Source organism: Apteryx mantelli, chromosome 1 (assembly GCF_036417845.1).
Source record: "Apteryx mantelli isolate bAptMan1 chromosome 1, bAptMan1.hap1, whole genome shotgun sequence".
Classification (NCBI taxonomy): domain Eukaryota; kingdom Metazoa; phylum Chordata; class Aves; order Apterygiformes; family Apterygidae; genus Apteryx; species Apteryx mantelli.
Window position 1 is genome coordinate 5,835,978 of NC_089978.1, and position 16,406 is coordinate 5,852,383.

The window sequence follows — 16,406 nt, forward strand, 5'->3', positions numbered from 1 at the left end:
CTGCAGAGACTCAGCATTTACAATTACAGTGACAATTATTAGGCCAGCAAAGGAAGCTGTTGCCATCCATTCCCAATTGGAAATGTATTTAGCTAAGGTTCAATGCACCGAATTAAAATGGTATTTGGTGCTTATGAGGCCTAATTGTTAGCTTGTAAACATTCAGAGCTTTCATTTATCACATTACCATTGTGTAGAGACCTGGGCCTTGGGAATTAAAGAGAGCATTCTAAGTACCGTCTATTCAGAAATCAATTCCTTGCCTGACTTTCTGGGTTTCCTCATTTTAGCTTTTTCACATTTCATCAGCCTTTTAAAAGTACAAGTCAAATAGATTGGAAAAAAAAAATCACTGTAATAATATTGCATTTAGTGCCAAAGTGTCCTAATGTACTTGACAAACTATATTTTGTGTGTGGTTATACACTCATGCACTCGCCACCTCTGAATAAGCTTGTCCCTTCACAATTTTTCAAACAACTTTAAGCACAACTTTAAAAATAAATCTGCCACAGACAAACCAGTACTACTCTAATATGTATGAAGGCGAGTCCTCTCCCTAATGACACAAAGCCGGTATGCAGCCACTGTTTGCAGAATCTCCTGAGTGCCCAAACGAGAAGAGGAAGATCTCTTTCTCTCTCTCTAGCTGTTTTCATGATCCTCATAATTCCCTTGATTCTCACCTAAACTCCAACACCAGGCATACATTTCAGGCCAGGCCAATGGCTCGAAACATGCCCTTGCAACTTAGTGAGAGTGCTGGAGAAGTGTTATTTCATCTGGGCAATTACTGGAGTTTCATTGTAACTTTTTCAGAGGAATGATAAGAATATACCTAATTATATCATCACGAAGAAAGTGTGGAGCAAAGAGAAGGCATCTTCAAACAGAGGCAGAAGAGGAGGGAGAGGAAAGGCCAAAGGTGGGTTGTGTTTCTCATGTTTCAGTCTGCTGCAGGAGCAGAAACAGACCCTTCCTCAAGCTACTCTGAACCAAGAACTCCACTGAATCCCATAAAACTCAGTGCTATGACCCCAGATATTAGCTGATGATAAAGGCATGATATTAATGCAGTAAGCTGACTTTTCTCTGAGTCAAGAGGTGATGCTCCTATGAAGGTAATGAGTCTTATTTATCATTCCTTTTGAATATGAGAAAAGAAATTGCACGGCCTTTACGCAACTACACAGCGGACTGAGTCTGCATCTAACTGTGGGGTAGATGTTGACCACAATTCCTCTCCCAGTTCTGGTACCCTGGTCACCCAGACCAGGGCATTGACTGGGGCACCAACCACTGCTGCTACTGAGTGGTGGGACCTCTGCTAAGTCCACTGGGAAGCAATTGCTGGGAAGCAATTGAAGGTCCTCTTGTGTACTCAGTCCAGCTGGCTCCTACGTTCCACTTGTTGCAGTGTGTGAGGTTTGGCAGAGTTTGGTTCTCTGTAAAACAGCATCCTACGTTATGGGTCAAAGCTCGCATCAACCCAGATCTGAAGAGCTGACTCCACACTACCCTTCACCCTCCAGTCATCCATGAACAACTTCTTGGTCAGTCCATGAAAAGGTTTTGAATTTCTGGGCTTGACTGCAACGATGTGTAAGTACTTAAGTTTGCAACGGAGGAGGTGACCTTCAGAAGTAATTGGGTGCACAAATGACTTAAGCAAAAGAGCCTCATATGGGCTAAAAAATGCATAGAAGGTTTGACTTTGGCTCAGAGGGAAATTGAATTAATGTACAGTGCTACCATCCCGATGAGCTAATCAAGATAATTGCCATATTCTTGATTTAAACAAATACATTAATAAGAACTTCCTGATTCTGAAGTAGAGATAAACAACAACTGCTAACAAACTATGCAAGGGCTGGTAGCAATTCTTTCAGGTCAAGCAGAAAAGAAAAAAACAACAAAGAACCAAGTAGTCACACAGCATCCTTTGTCTGGCTTGAGGAATCGAACCAAAAGAAATTGTTACCCTGACAGTGTTTCCAGATCAACTTCCTTTGTAGCTGATTATCACTGCCACAAGTTCAATGGGAATGCAAGCCTTTAATCCAGTTACTGGACAAACTGAGCTGTTACAATTGCATTAATTGGCAGTGAATGTCAAGCCCTGTGCAGAGGCAGAGAATGTCGACGTAATGTTAAAACCCTGAAAAAAGTCCTAGATGGGTCTTTGGGGACAGGCTAATTACTGCAGAGAGCTAAGTTTCACCCTCAGAGCAAGGGAAAAACACATGCCATTAGATACTAAATCTCACTGTCAGCACTAACCCCAAAAAGCTGGATTGTTACAAGAGGCTTTGGTGCAGGAGGTGTGAAAGCAAGACCTGGAAGTGCTGTGAGCAACTCTGGCACCCTCTGAAGACAGGACCTGTCACCTCTCCCTATAGAAGAGAAGGACCCATGTTCTAGCCCAGCCTGAGTCCTGGTAGGACCTGCATTCCCTGGGCTACCTTGGATATAGACCTTCAGAACTGAGTCAGTCTTGCCTCTTTCTCTCCAGAGTCACACCAGCATTCCTGTATCTCAGGGGTCTTTGCAGCTTTATGATAAAGACTGAGATTTGCCCTGGTATGAGCAACAGTGCAGGCAGAACCAGACACTCCTGCAAGTAACTGGCAGGAGGAACATTTAAGACTCCTTTGGTCTTGGTGAGCCAGTCCTTCTTTGGCCATTGTTCCTAAGAAACATGGCCATATGCACAGATGTGGATACAGTCAAACATCCCTTACCAATTCAGTGCATTTCCAGCAGCAATACGCTCTCACAGTTCCTTTCTGTTTACTTATTTATTTATTTTTGATAAAATACCTGTAGTGTTTCTGCTCTTGCAACACCATTACTCTTTCATATTGGGTGTCTGGTTTATGGTCCTCCATAGCCAGCAAGGTAAAGGTAAATCTTAAAAGGAAGTTCTTCACAGGGCCACTGGTGCAGTGTAAATTTGCCAGCTGAATTTATGTTTACTCTTAACTTTTAAAGCAGTGGTGTCCAGCCTGCCCTGGCCCATAAACAACTGTTATGTGCAGTGAGAAACTTGAGGTAGAGTGCTGTGAGAAGCATCAAGCTTTTCCTCAGACTCAGATTTGATCTCTTAATTTCCATGGCAGCAAGCAAAATAGAAATACCATGAGTTTCATTTTCGCTGTGAGCCAGGGCTGATAACTTCTCAGAGCACCTTCCAGTCACGCACGATAACAGGACTTCTCTAAATCACTTAAACTTTCCCACTCTAAATTCTCTGATGTTCTGATACAGAAACCAATAATCTGAAGGTTTCAAACATCTAATTTGGTTTACATCATTTTCTTTGACTTCCTGGATATCACAGGAACTTACGTTTCATCCTGCCATGCCTGCACTCATCCCTGTAGTTTGTGTTTGACTCATGCCTTTCTGTCTGGTGAAAAATGTCTTCAGGAAGGTATCCAGAGTCATGATTTAAGATACTCAGAAATGGAAAGTATATTGCTTCTCATGGCTGTTTGCTCTACTGGTTAGCTAATCTCAGTCTTAAAAAAATTATGCCTTCCTGTCAACTTGAATGTCTCTAGCTTTGCTTTCTAGCCCCTGGTTCTTCTCACGCCTTTCTCTGATAGATTAAGAGTCCTTCTGTAGCTGATAGTTTTGTGTTGGCATGCTGTGATCTAGACACTTCCCAGTCTTCTTTGTGATAAGATAAACAGATCAAGTTTTCTTAGTTCTCCCACATAAAGAATTTTATCCCTCCAGAGCATTTTTGTTATTTTTTTTTCTGTGCACTCTTCAATTTTAACTATCCTTCATAAACAGTAAACTTAAAAGCTGACACTACCCCAGGATTTGTGTCATCAATGCTGTATAAGGATAAAATCATCTTCCTACTTCTACTCACTACTAGTGGAATGGGATGAGTAAAGGTATTTGTGTTGTTTATTCACCAAAACAACAGGTTAGACAGATTTGCCATGGAATTATACTGAGATATCATATTGAATGGCTTGGTGCTTTGATCACTACAATCTCTGAGAGTCAGTGCTCACCCCCATTCTTTTGGTGCGGCCTTTTACATGTGTACCTTGGCATTTGACTGTATAAGAACATATTCTGTTTAAATGAAACCCACTTATCAAGCAATCTCAGTCGCTCTGTCTGGCCTATCCTCATCTCTGTTTACTAATCTTCTCATTTTATCATTTCTGACTTTATATTTTTTCCAGATCATGCATGCAAAAGCTGGGTATAATCAAGCCTTGCACAAATTCACCAGGAACAAACCCATTGGACGATTCCCTATTGCTGATTACCTTTTGAGAACTATCAAAGAGCAAGTTCTAGAGCCATATGTGCTTATTCACAGCTGAAAAAAAGAGGAGAATAATCTGTTTTCCAAGTCCCTAGTGGACATGCTAGGACAGGATCAGATAGGAAGAGAAGTGATGGTCTCAGATTCAAGCAAGAAAGATTTAGATTAAGCATATGAAAAAGTTTTCTAACAATAAAAATAAACATCTTATGCTTTCTCACAATAAGACAGGTAAAGGCATCATTATCACTAGTGATATTTATGAACAACGTAGAGGACTCGGATAGGATCCATCTGAGAGAACTACAGACATCTGAAATGTAAACATCTACATCTGAGCTAATCATTCTGGACTACCTTTATGCTAATGGAGAGAGAAAGCTTCAGAATACATCTCCTCTCATCCTAAAGTAGATACTTGAAATAACTCATATGATACTCACCTTGAAAGTGCCTGTTACTCTCCATTGCCTATAAAGGGAGGCTGAGGTTCCTAATTCAGATATAGACTTTTACCCTGTGGTTGTATAAAGTTACATCAGAATCTGTCAGGAACAGTTAAATGGAGATAACTGATCAGAGCTTTGGACGAGGTATCTCTAAAGACACATTCCCAACTCTATTTTCAGTGATGCTGTGCTATCATATAGTGCTGACTTGCTCTAGTCAAGATTTCCATTTCCATAGCCTAACCACTGGAGAATACCATCTTCCATTTAGCTCTAAAAAGTGTTCTTATGACTCTTATGAAGTACGTAAAAGGACCAGAATGATGACTTTCACAAAAGCTCTATTTTGTTGGTTAGCAAATAATAACAGAACACTGTTATAAAAATATCCACAGAGCATGCTGGATTTTAGCTCCTGTCTCACTTTATCTCCTCTATATTTTCAGTCACATTTTTAAATAGAAGAGCATGTTTTAGGTATAAATCCAATCATTATTAGCTGTAATGTTTAGTTTGCTGCACTGTCCATGGCAACATCTGTTTTCAAGCACAGGAACTATCAGGTTCTTTGCTAAAAGAAAATATCGGCTTGATTTAGCACAATGTTCCTGACAATATAGTGGGCTTCCACTCCTATAGAGAAAAACACCCTCCCTAAAGCCTTCCTCAAATAAATTCAATGTAAGAGATGGAAGCGTATTAACTTTGATTCACTGAGGAATATTGCTATAGTAATTGCAAACAGAACATTGATGGAATGCAAATAACCTTTCAAATGATTCATCACAGAGTTTTCATCAGTTCTTTTCAAGGCAGGAGCAGTAATAGCAAGTATTAAGCAAAGAAATTCGAAACTGGGTCTGGAACATTTTGAAGACAGAGCCAAAACAACTGCATGTCTAACACATGCATACCTGGGTTTAACCAGCTTTCCTTCTCTGGATCTCTTTTTTTTACAGTTTTTTTCCTTTATAATCTTGGGAACTGTCTATTCTAGCCAAACTGGGCTCTTACAGTGGGTCTATTGTTTTGGTATCTGAACACTTCCATATAACCATTTAAACCATATGGGAAATTATGGACTAAAAGGAGCATTTCAAAGAGGCAAGAACTGAGAATAAAAATAAAATTGAGAAAGAGGGGAAAGGGTTCTCAATGGCAGGATGAATATGGCAGGATGGATGAATGGCAGGCCTTCTGGATGCCTTTCATTGAGATATCAGCTTTTTTCCTATTTGATATTAGAAATGTACACTTTTCATGGTATTCATAAGCACGGGATTGCTAACAGTAATATAAAAAGAAGTACAAATCTTCTTCAAGTCACTGCCATCCTTGGGTTTTTCAGTGCATCCTGTCTTCTCTATCCACAAATTCTTTTGGGCAGGGACAATCCTGAAGAGTTCTGAGACTATTTTTAAAGATCACTGAGGCCAGTTAAAACAATAGAAACAGAACAGTCCATTAATTACAGAATTGTCTTCTGAGACAGTTGTCATCAGTCATTGTCAATTGTCATCCTACATCAGCTATTTCAAACAAGCTCAAAAAGACACTGGAGCAGAGGAAGTAGGTGAAAAGCTGTGAAAAAGAGACTATGATGAACGTTCACGCTTCCAAAGGCTTTCAAAGCCAAGCAGAATTCTTTGACATGCAACCTAAATTCCCAATCCTGACTACAGTTAAGGAGAACCAGGTGTCCAAATTCCTTTGGTGATTTAGAAAAACTCAGCACAGGAAACTCTGTCTGAAGCTGACTCGGTAGCGAGAGCTTATTCAAACTCTAAACCACTTACATCTGGTATGAGGGTTTGTGTGAGATGTAATATTCTCTGTTCTGGCCATTTTCTTCTGATGTGAATTCTGTCCAGGGAATTAAACTCTATTAATGTTGCATGGTTCAGAGAACACAAAATAAAGTCAACGGCATAATATTTGTAATATACTTACTCATAAAATGTTGTCCACCCATTTTCATTGCTTTTGGTGGCAAGAAGACCTGAGTTTCCATGGTATGTCATCATAGCCACTTCATGCCCCTGTGTTGTTACGCTCTTGAGTGCACTGTTGGTACCAATTGTCACCCAGTAGACTTGGCCGTCTGGCACTACCAGCCAGAGAGGCATCCCTGTGGAATCTCTTCGGATGTTGACTAAGTTGCCATTGTTGTCCGTGATCAGGGTTATATCTCCATCTCCAGAATAAGTAAAATTGTAAAGATAATCTCCAGTGGTAAGGCTCTGAGTATAAAGGTGTTTACCACTGGTATCAAACAAGTAGAGTTCCTGGTCTATGGGCGAGGATAACTCATACAGATTTTGTGTGTTGAGGAATGGTTTGTTTTTCCGAATAAAGCGGATTCGGATATTTCCAAGATCGGCAACATACAGCTCCCCATCTGCACACACTGCAAGGGAGGACGGCGCATTGAGCTTGGCATCCTTGGCATAGCCATCGTCCCCAGAGAAGCAGTCACAGTTAGCATCATTCTTGCAGTCACAGCTGCTCGGTGCACCGGCAACAAGAGAAATCTCTCCATTGGTGGTGACCTGCCTGATGCGGTTGATCTTTTTCTCATCAGTTTCAGCAATATACAGGACTCCGTTATGTGAGACGGCCAGGGCAGTAGCAGACTCCAAAGTGGCATGGATTGCCACCTTGCTAAGGAGGAAGTGATCCATGCCTGGCACTTGGCAATGCATGGGCCTCCCCGCCACTATGCGCACTTGGTGATTCTCAGATATCTGTAACACAACATTATTGTCGAGCACGTAGAGCGAATTATCCATGGGGTTGACTGCCAAATCTGTGGGCCACTCTAGACGAACCTTAACAGCAAAACAACGCAAGGAAATTATTATAATAATACTTTTTTTACAGTATGGTTACCAAAATCAATCTCAATGAGGTAGTTTCAACATGGATTAAAGGGAGAAAGGGTAAAAGAAAGGGACAACTAATTATTACTGCTTGATATTGTGGCAGTAGAGGATGCAAACCTGGTGTGAGTGAGGGGGCTTAGTCCCCTGTCGCACAAGGGGGACACGTATATACCCACACTTTGCATCAGAGCAGTGATGGGAGCAGGCCAATGGGCAGAGACCGACCTCCAGCTCTCACACCAGTTTCTCTCTGCCTTGTTACCGTTGGTGTGAGGTGTCAGGGGCCCATGAGAAGCTACATCAGTGCCCAGGAAATGCAGACATTTCCAGCACTGTGGCAGAGGTGTGGAATATGGGAATAAATGAGTAGATCCGAAGATTCAAGCAAGATTTGCCCCCTCCATATCACACCACTCTCTTTGGACTGATAGAGCCTGGGCCTGATAGCAGAGACTCATGCCTGGAAGCTCTGTTGTGCAAAGCTCTATAAAATCAATCAGTCAAACAAAACAATGATCCTTTCACCAAAGGATTTTCCAGACAAGGGGTCCAGTTCCTCTGGTTGAGCGACACAGACAAATACACAAAACCGGCAGCTGTGTCAGCATATGTGTACATCCAGGATAAAACCACCTATTTTGTGCTTGATGCTGCAAAAATGCAAAATGTCAGTTCACGGGAAATTCAGCCTATTTCATTTCATGGAATAAAATACTCCTGTCTTTACAACGGTTTTCACATTATATTGAGAATAATGTAAGAATGAGTTCAAGTAATAGTAACGCATTACACTTCTACACTGATAGTCTATACACACCAGTAAACTGAAGCAGCAACTGATAATGCTACAAGTGAGCAACCACTGGAAGGTCTCTGTTTCCAGCACTGCCTTTCAAGTGAGTCTACTCTTTTAGCCACCAAACCTAAGAAATCTCTACCAATAGAATTTAGAGTCCTTTTAGTTGTTTAAAAAGAATTGTAACATGCACGTTTTATGATTATTTTCTTTTACTTCAGGTTTACGTAGAAAAAAATAGGTCAACAATTGTGCTGACAGGAGTGAACCAATGCTTAAATATTTTCCTAATGGGGTGTTTTCCCCATAGCTAGGGTGTGGAGGGGAATGGGAAATGAACAGCTCTGATGAATGCTCTTGGTCACCAGACCTTAACATAAATATTCAACTAGTTAACAAGAATACTTATTCTAATTATATATTCTTTGTCAGGCAGCCAGACAACTCTAACTTAGAGTAGATGGAGTTGATATGTATCAAGCAGAATAAGAAGAGATCAGGTAAGATCTAGAGGCACACAGGAAATTTGTACTTGCAAAGCCTGTAGTTGAACATTTCTGCCACAGCCATGGTTTGCTTTTGATGCTTCTATTCATGTTCAAATCCTTTTTCAACTTTTTTTTTTAAGAGCATCAGTTGCAAGTTATTTAGTTCATTGTGCCTTCTAATGGCTGGGCTTGTGAAGCTTAGTTTCACGGCTAAGCAGGGTGCTGAGCTCTGTCTAGTCTGAGTCTGTGTTCTCAAAATCTCCTTCATTTTCTCAGCTCCTGGCCTATTTTAACCCTTCCTGTAGTAAAACATTATAGCCTGTGGTTTTCTCTTCAATAATGTATGCCTCCATCCCTTCTAGTGGTCTTTATGCTCTGCAGCCTTGAGTTAGCATCAAGAGCAGAGTTTATTCTGAACTGACAAAGGAATTTCCAATTTCTTAAAAAATGTTCCTTGTCAACATTGGCTGCTAAATATTTCATGTCTTCATGTCCCAGAGGAACATGTCAGAAGAGACCCTTCTAGCCACTGTAAATGATGAAAAGATACTTCCCAAGCTGGGTTTTGTGTTTTGCTTTTCAGTTAAACTTGTCTGTGGTGTGTGTGTCCCTCACAATATGGGTTAATCTGTCCATCATGGCACTGGTTAATTTAATAATGGCGCCTGTCATTTTAAGAAGGGAAAGAAAGAAGCTGTAGCTGATATATTTTAGCTTATCTCAGAAGTGTTTAAATATGACATTAGTACATATAAATGACACAGCCTGCCAGAAAATAATCTTTAAAACCTAAATCCACAACAGTCTTGCGGTAAATGTCCTTCAAATTCAGTTAAAGAAAAGAATATGCCTGTAAGATGAGAGATGTACTACAAGATGGCCTTTAACCAGCAAAATTTACTTCCATAGAAGGCAGGAGAGCTTTTAAATTCATAACTTCAACTTGTTCATAAATTGTGGACAGTGGGAACGAGTTGCAAGGAAGCAAGAATAGTCTTTTCAAATTAGAGAGAAAAATATGAAGAACAGATTCCCTATGAGAGCATGGAAATTATCTAGGTAGTTACAAAACGGAAACCCCATTGACATCTATTGTGGCTGAATAACAGTACTTAGCCCTCCAGCTACGGTCTGTATTTTCATAGAAGAGGGCAACATTCCTCTAGCCAGGCAAATAACGGGTGGCACAAAGGTTTCAAAGGACAGTATCTCTAAACGGGCTCAATTTGACAGGTTGGCCAGTGCCCCACGAAATCGAGTGCTGGCCTGTAACAGATTTCCCTTCTGCACGATCCAAAAGTAAAGCAATCATCAAACTGACATTTCTTTTTCTCTCCACCTTCAAGCAGCAGGACTTAAAAGCCCAGCATGATGGTAGCTGCAACCAATTTCCAATCTGATGCAATTCAGGATTCTTGTTTTCCTGCTGTTGCTAATTTTGGCACCACAGCCTCCAATCAGCGTTTCCTACATGTTAATTTGATTCAGGCCCAAACCTGTGTTGGGCAAATTAGGGTAGGGGTCAGGTGGGGGCAGGGGGAAGGGGGACAACTGGCAAAGAAAAAAAACACTGTTCACTAAGTTGTTATAACAAAGAATGTCATATATCCCCATTAAAATGAGTACTGTTGCCTGGCCTTTTTAATTTAAAGCAACTAGTTTCTTAAGAAATGAGCCTAATGAGCTCCTGTTTTCCCAGGAATTTGTGTTTCATGGCTGATCAGGAGCTCTGAAAGAGGTTTCTTCTGTGGCTAGGACATCTTTAAAATCTCTCTCCCCAGAAATTCTCTGGGCTACATCACTTAGGTCTTTCCTTTAGTCTTTTTAGGGTCTTCCTTTTCGACCCAGTCATTTTCACACTACAAACCATGTAGGCATGTAATTCTCCTTGAACCCTTACCCCTTTGTCAAATTTGCCTGAAATTGGCCAACTGTTTCAAAAAGTACTGGGGGAGGCACACAGACACGCAGACGAGGTGAATGCATAGGCTTACTTTCCGCAGAAAAAAAACAAACCAAAAAGTTGTGCTACCTGAGAAATGTCCATGACAGAGTCACAGCTGAGAGGCCGAGCAGATGTCAAGTCATTGGAACCCAACACAGTTGAGATGATCCCATTCTGATCAATCCGTCTGATCATAGTGCCATCCACAAAGTAGATCAACCCAAATTTGTCCACAGTGATGCCTAGGCAGGAAAAAAACAAGAAAGTCAAAAAGGAAAGATAACTTGACAGGTATGAACTGAATGGATTATGGTGTCTGGTCTGATGCTAACGGAAAAACGAGACTATTGGTTTGGTGAGAAGCAATACATTTTATGGCACTCAGAATGGATGATATGGGAGTTGGATACATGGGAGTCCCAGTTATCTGGAGCTGTGAACGGGGACCATTCCACTGAAGGCACTTTCAACTCTCACTGGCAGAAGATGCAATTTAGAAATCCCTGCTCATTTCTGGAAAAGGGCAGGGCATTCAATGACCTGCTGAAAGGAAAAGGTTTTCTAATAACAACATGTCCTTAGTCAGAAACACGGTGTACTGCTCATGGTTTGAAAATTAAGCCATGTGCATGAAAATGTTATACTGGTGAACGTTTTGGAGACAGTGATGAGACAGGCTGCAAAACATCCACCAGGTCAGTTCAGTTCCAGATAGATAAATGTGGAAGGGTTTTGCCTAGGATAATCCTACTAATCTATAGTAATTCACCTGTTTCTGAATATTGCTAGGTGATTTATTTCATTGTCCAAACCTCCTTTGCAGACATATTCTATCATTGGATTTGATGTCTGCCAACAACAGTTACAGACTGCTGATTCTCGTTTCCCCACCTGCAGATATGAGCCAGTTCACTTCCCCCTAAGCATCATTTCTCAAGCATTTGTTATGTTAACACAACCTCCTTTAATCCTCTTTATCCTAAGCTAGCTGTATTCTGCATCTTTCATCAGAGGATTTCATGGTGCTTTACACTTACTAATTAGACCTCATAGCAGTTTGTGAGTGTGATCATCTTAATTTCACATATTGGGAAAATATGAGATAAAGTAACTCTCACAAGGTCATAGAGAGAGCCAGTGATTAAAGCGGGAATAAGAAGTTAAGGGCCCCATTCACCTCTCTTTTATGCTAGCAAAAACTAAGAATAACTCCACAGATGCTAATAGTGTTATCCATCTCATCTATTCTAGGGTTGTAGAATGCTGCTCAGCATAATATTTGAGAGTTTTCAAGAAAAAGAGTAGAAAAATGCAGGAGCCTGTAACACCTCTTTCTATCCAAGTGAAAATTCTGCTTAGAATATCAAGTTGAGCTCTTTGAATATTAGGATTTTCCTGTTTGGTTTCTTTGACTAGCAGGGTGGCAACCACTTGGCCAGAAGTAGATATCTACTCTGTGCATCTGAGCAAGTCATCTGCAGCCTTTCTGATCACTGGGGGGAAATACCTATTTCTAGAGTGCAATTTTTATCACCCTAAGGAGATGTCAGTAGTAGGTTATATGAATCCTTCTAAAAATGCAATTTTCTCCCCATTGACTATAAAGAGAGACTACAGCAAATATGTCTGAAAGAAACATTTATACTGTAGACAGATAAAGTTAGTAAGATGAATCCTTTCTATAACATTTTTGGGTGCCATCATGGTGACAGAAATAGTGGAAAAACTGTTTCAAACAGTAAGCTTTGAGAATGGAAGGGATCAGACCTTGTGATCCTCTGAAATGCTGTTCGACAGCAAAATTCCTTTGTCTGAAACATTTACCTCAGTCTTCATCCACTGTTAGGTATGCTCTGAAATACAAATGCAACCGTTCACAGATCAAAAATTTTAGCCGTTCATGTAGCAGGGACTAATCCCTTGATTGCTTTGAAAATTAAAATCAGGGCCTTCAGCTGGCATTAAAGATAACTGTTAGCAGGTGTGGGCTGGAAGCCTTGGAGAAGTCCAGTGGATGATACTTGGAAAAATGTTCAGACACACAGAAAGCCACAGAAGATAATCTAGCTTGGAAGTAATGGCAAGAAGACTTCAGGACTAAGCCGTTGTCTGTGAGAAAGAACAAACTTTTCTACTGAGCTGAGATAAAATAAAGGTTACAGATAGGACTGCTACCTGTTGATTCAAAGTCAGTTAGGACACTGGTGTTTCAGATCACTGTGTTGAACGGGAGCTGTATGATTTTGCTGAGAGATAAAGACAGCATTTTGCTTAATTCTTCAAAAATCTCCCCCTGTCTGACAGACATCTTTTTGACCTGGGTTCCAGGACATCAGAACAGCGAGGTTTTGGAATAGCCTCCAGGGCAGTGAGGAAAAAAATCGCTGACTGCTTTTAAGGTAGAGTTTAAGTTTAGAAGGGATTGTAGGACAGGATTGTTGAGATAACAGATGGCAGGACTAAATGACCCAAAAGATTGCTTCTAGTCCTACATTCCAATACCTGTGCTTAACTTAGGCCAAGTGCTCCTCATTTGAGAGGTTTCTTTTGTGATGGCAACCATTGCATCATTTGAAAATTACGGTACAGAGTTGAATGTCATCAATATGCTGCTAGCAAGCAAGCCCCAGGCTTCTCGTTATCTCTTTCCAAGGATCTCACTCAGTAATGAAGTAAGGGAAGCTAGGACTAATCCTTGTCCTATGACAAAACAAGAAACTCAAAGGGGACTAGCAAGCACCTGTTGTATATTCTGAATGCTACAGGAGGAGACACAGCAGTAGAGGCCAGTTATTCTCCCTATATAACATAAACACATTAGTTGTATCTTCTGCACTTTGTCAAAAGCTGCGGAGAGATCTGGCGGTATGAGCATCTTGCTTGCATCCATGGCTTTAAGGAAGATGTCTTTGCATGCCATGAGATCTGTCAGCACTGTGCCCTAGTTGGCACCCTGTCAGTGAGTCATCCAAGATATCGGCATATGTCACCTGTCGCTAGCGTCTGCTGTTGAAGGTTACTGTTTCTCTAATTATTTTGCCCTCAAAATGGCAAGTTCTTTAGTGTTTGCTGGTGTATGCTTGACAACTAGGAATACAATTGAGTTCTTTAAGCAATATGGCAGATGTGCTTTTTTGGAAGAGGCACGATAAAGCACTTAGTTGTTCTTAATTGGCTTTTGTCAAACACAAGAGGCTCTTACCCGTTCCTAGGTTCACAACTAGTATTTTTCAGGGCTCCTGTCCATTAGTCTGTGTGACAGGCCAAAAGCCAGTGAAGGGTAGCAGGCTGGATAATGTGATTTTAAATGAGGCAGAATTTTCTCTCTTTGCTAGTTCCATATGTATTGGATTGGATTTATCAGCAGTATACACTGACAGTTGCTCACAGTGTTCAGTGCTTGGGTCTGATGGCTGCTCCGATGAACCAGCTGCAGTAACAATAATCTGTGCGTCCTTTGGTTTGGGGCACAACGTTATTTTGCATTCCAGCTTAGACAAAGACCTTGGACACCTGAATAAGCTAAACTTAGATAACAAAGTTACCACTTATCATCCTGCTCTGGGGCGACGGCATGTGCATGTGTTGTTATCACAGAGCATTTCTCTGCTTATCCTTCTTTCACAGGGTGCTAAGCAATCTCCGTTACCTTGCATTTACTGTGAGGTTTTGCAGGGTAACAGAGTTTTTATTCTGCCAAGCCCTAATTCTTTGCACTGCTGGGTCCTAGCTGCCCTAGCGAGGCAGCAAGGATTTGACTCAGGTAAGAAAATGCTAGAAATGCACGTATTATCCAGATTTTCCACTCCCTTCCCGTACAAGCGGTATTAAGGTCAGGGAGGGAGCATGTCAGGCACTAGACAAGCTGTAGCTCTACCATCCTCTCTCGAGTCCACACCACGATCCCCTGAACAACAGCAATTACTTTAACTTAGCTAAGGAGATGACTTGGTTCTCAGGTCACGGGAGACAGGGAGATGGTTTACGGACAACTTTGCCTTTCCTTACTGCCTCACGAAGTCAGTCCGCATGCTTTTTGCATGGCAGGTGCTCCGATCCCTTCCTGACTTTAGTCGGCTGTCTTGGCATTAAATCCTCCGGAGCTGTTATAATGAGGCATTAAATCCTCCGGAGCTGTTCTAATGAGGAGCCCTGCTCTCCCACAGAGACGTGTCTTCGAATGGACGACTTCTGTGGAGGGCGAAAGGTGCATCGCATGATTCCTTAGTAGCAGAGGTCAGATCGGACCTTTGGATAGGAATTTCTATGTTTCCTTTCTGATAATGACACAGTTCCAGCTTTGAGTTGGCTTCTGGACATGGGCGCAGTAATGGGTAATTCACATGTCCAGGTAGGGTCAGAGGCCTTGGGTTGCTTTGGCAAAAATGTTTCCATATGGACAGAAGGTGAATTAAAGATTTTCAGCATATAGCTAAAAGTTCATTTGCATAGTTACCGAGAGAAAACATCTGCTGCTGCTACCTATGTAGTGCTGCACATCCAAATTTTAAGCTCTGAGTTATGAAACATGTAGGTTATGAAATCATGCTGGTTCTCCTTGGATGGTCTGACATCCCATAAGCAACGACGGCTTGCAGTACTGCACACATCACAACAGCGAGTTGTGCTGAAGGAAAGTTGTGACGTGATGACATTTGCTTGAAATGTCAGGATGTTGTAGTGCGAGGAAGTGACAGCGCAACATTACACCGCAAATAGATACCGGAACATAGGGAGTTTGTTCTAAAAGACAAACTGCTAAAAGTGGTTACATTGCACATGTAGTTCTACTTAGGGGGAGAAAAAGGAGGAAAAAAAACCTTTTAAGTAAAAGAATAGGTGCTAAAGGAATCCAAATTTGGAGCTTTCTTTTCTGACTGGATGCTGAATGACTGGGCGATAAAAAGGCAGATGAAAATCAATGTCAATAAGCACAAGGAAATTCACAGGGGAAGACGTAAGCCTAACTGTCCACATGCAATGACAAGCTGTAAAATAGCTCACAGGGAAGAGACTTTGGAATTCCTGTGAAAAGTTTCCTGAGAAGATCAGCTTCATGCTCTGCAGTGGTCAAGAAGGGAGTTAGAAGACAGGAACAGACAAGGAAAGGCATGGAGAAAAGTACAGAAAACAGTGTTCTGGTCTCAAAAAGGCAGCATTTACTCACACTGTGTTCCACAAACTGTGGAACTTACTAGCACAGGGTGTTTTGAAGGCAAAAACTAGGTGTTCAGGGAGGTTTCTAGATAAATTGATGGTGGCTTCTGACACAGATTCAGGTGCAATCTCTTCTTCAGAAAGCCCCCTGAATGTTGATGACTAGAATCGTGAGCGTTAGCAGGGAAAGGTCGCTCTCTCCTTGCTCCTTTCCCTGAGTGTCTATTATGGCTATAGTCAGAGACAGGATATTCTGCTCAGTCAGACTTTGGTTTGCCCTGAAATGGCCCTTATATTATTATGTGATTAAAAAAAACCTAACAAATTAAGGAGGGTTGAGTTTCTTTTTTTAATTCTGCCAGAACTCGTGAGCCCTTAGTGAACAACTGAGATTT

The 16,406-nt window shown here is 41.3% G+C and overlaps 1 protein-coding gene across 1 annotated transcript in view; it reads right to left on the reverse strand.

The window, feature by feature from the left end:
- The window catches only part of TENM4 (teneurin transmembrane protein 4), a 155,383-nt gene that overhangs the window by 35,635 nt on the left and 103,342 nt on the right, over positions 1–16,406 (reverse strand). Inside the window, exons 15-16 of the mRNA XM_067289535.1 lie at positions 10,942–11,096; positions 6,694–7,571 (exon numbers count right to left, since the gene is read on the reverse strand). Of these exons, the coding sequence (XP_067145636.1) occupies positions 6,694–7,571; positions 10,942–11,096 (1,033 nt within the window). The remainder of the gene's footprint in view (positions 1–6,693; positions 7,572–10,941; positions 11,097–16,406) is intronic.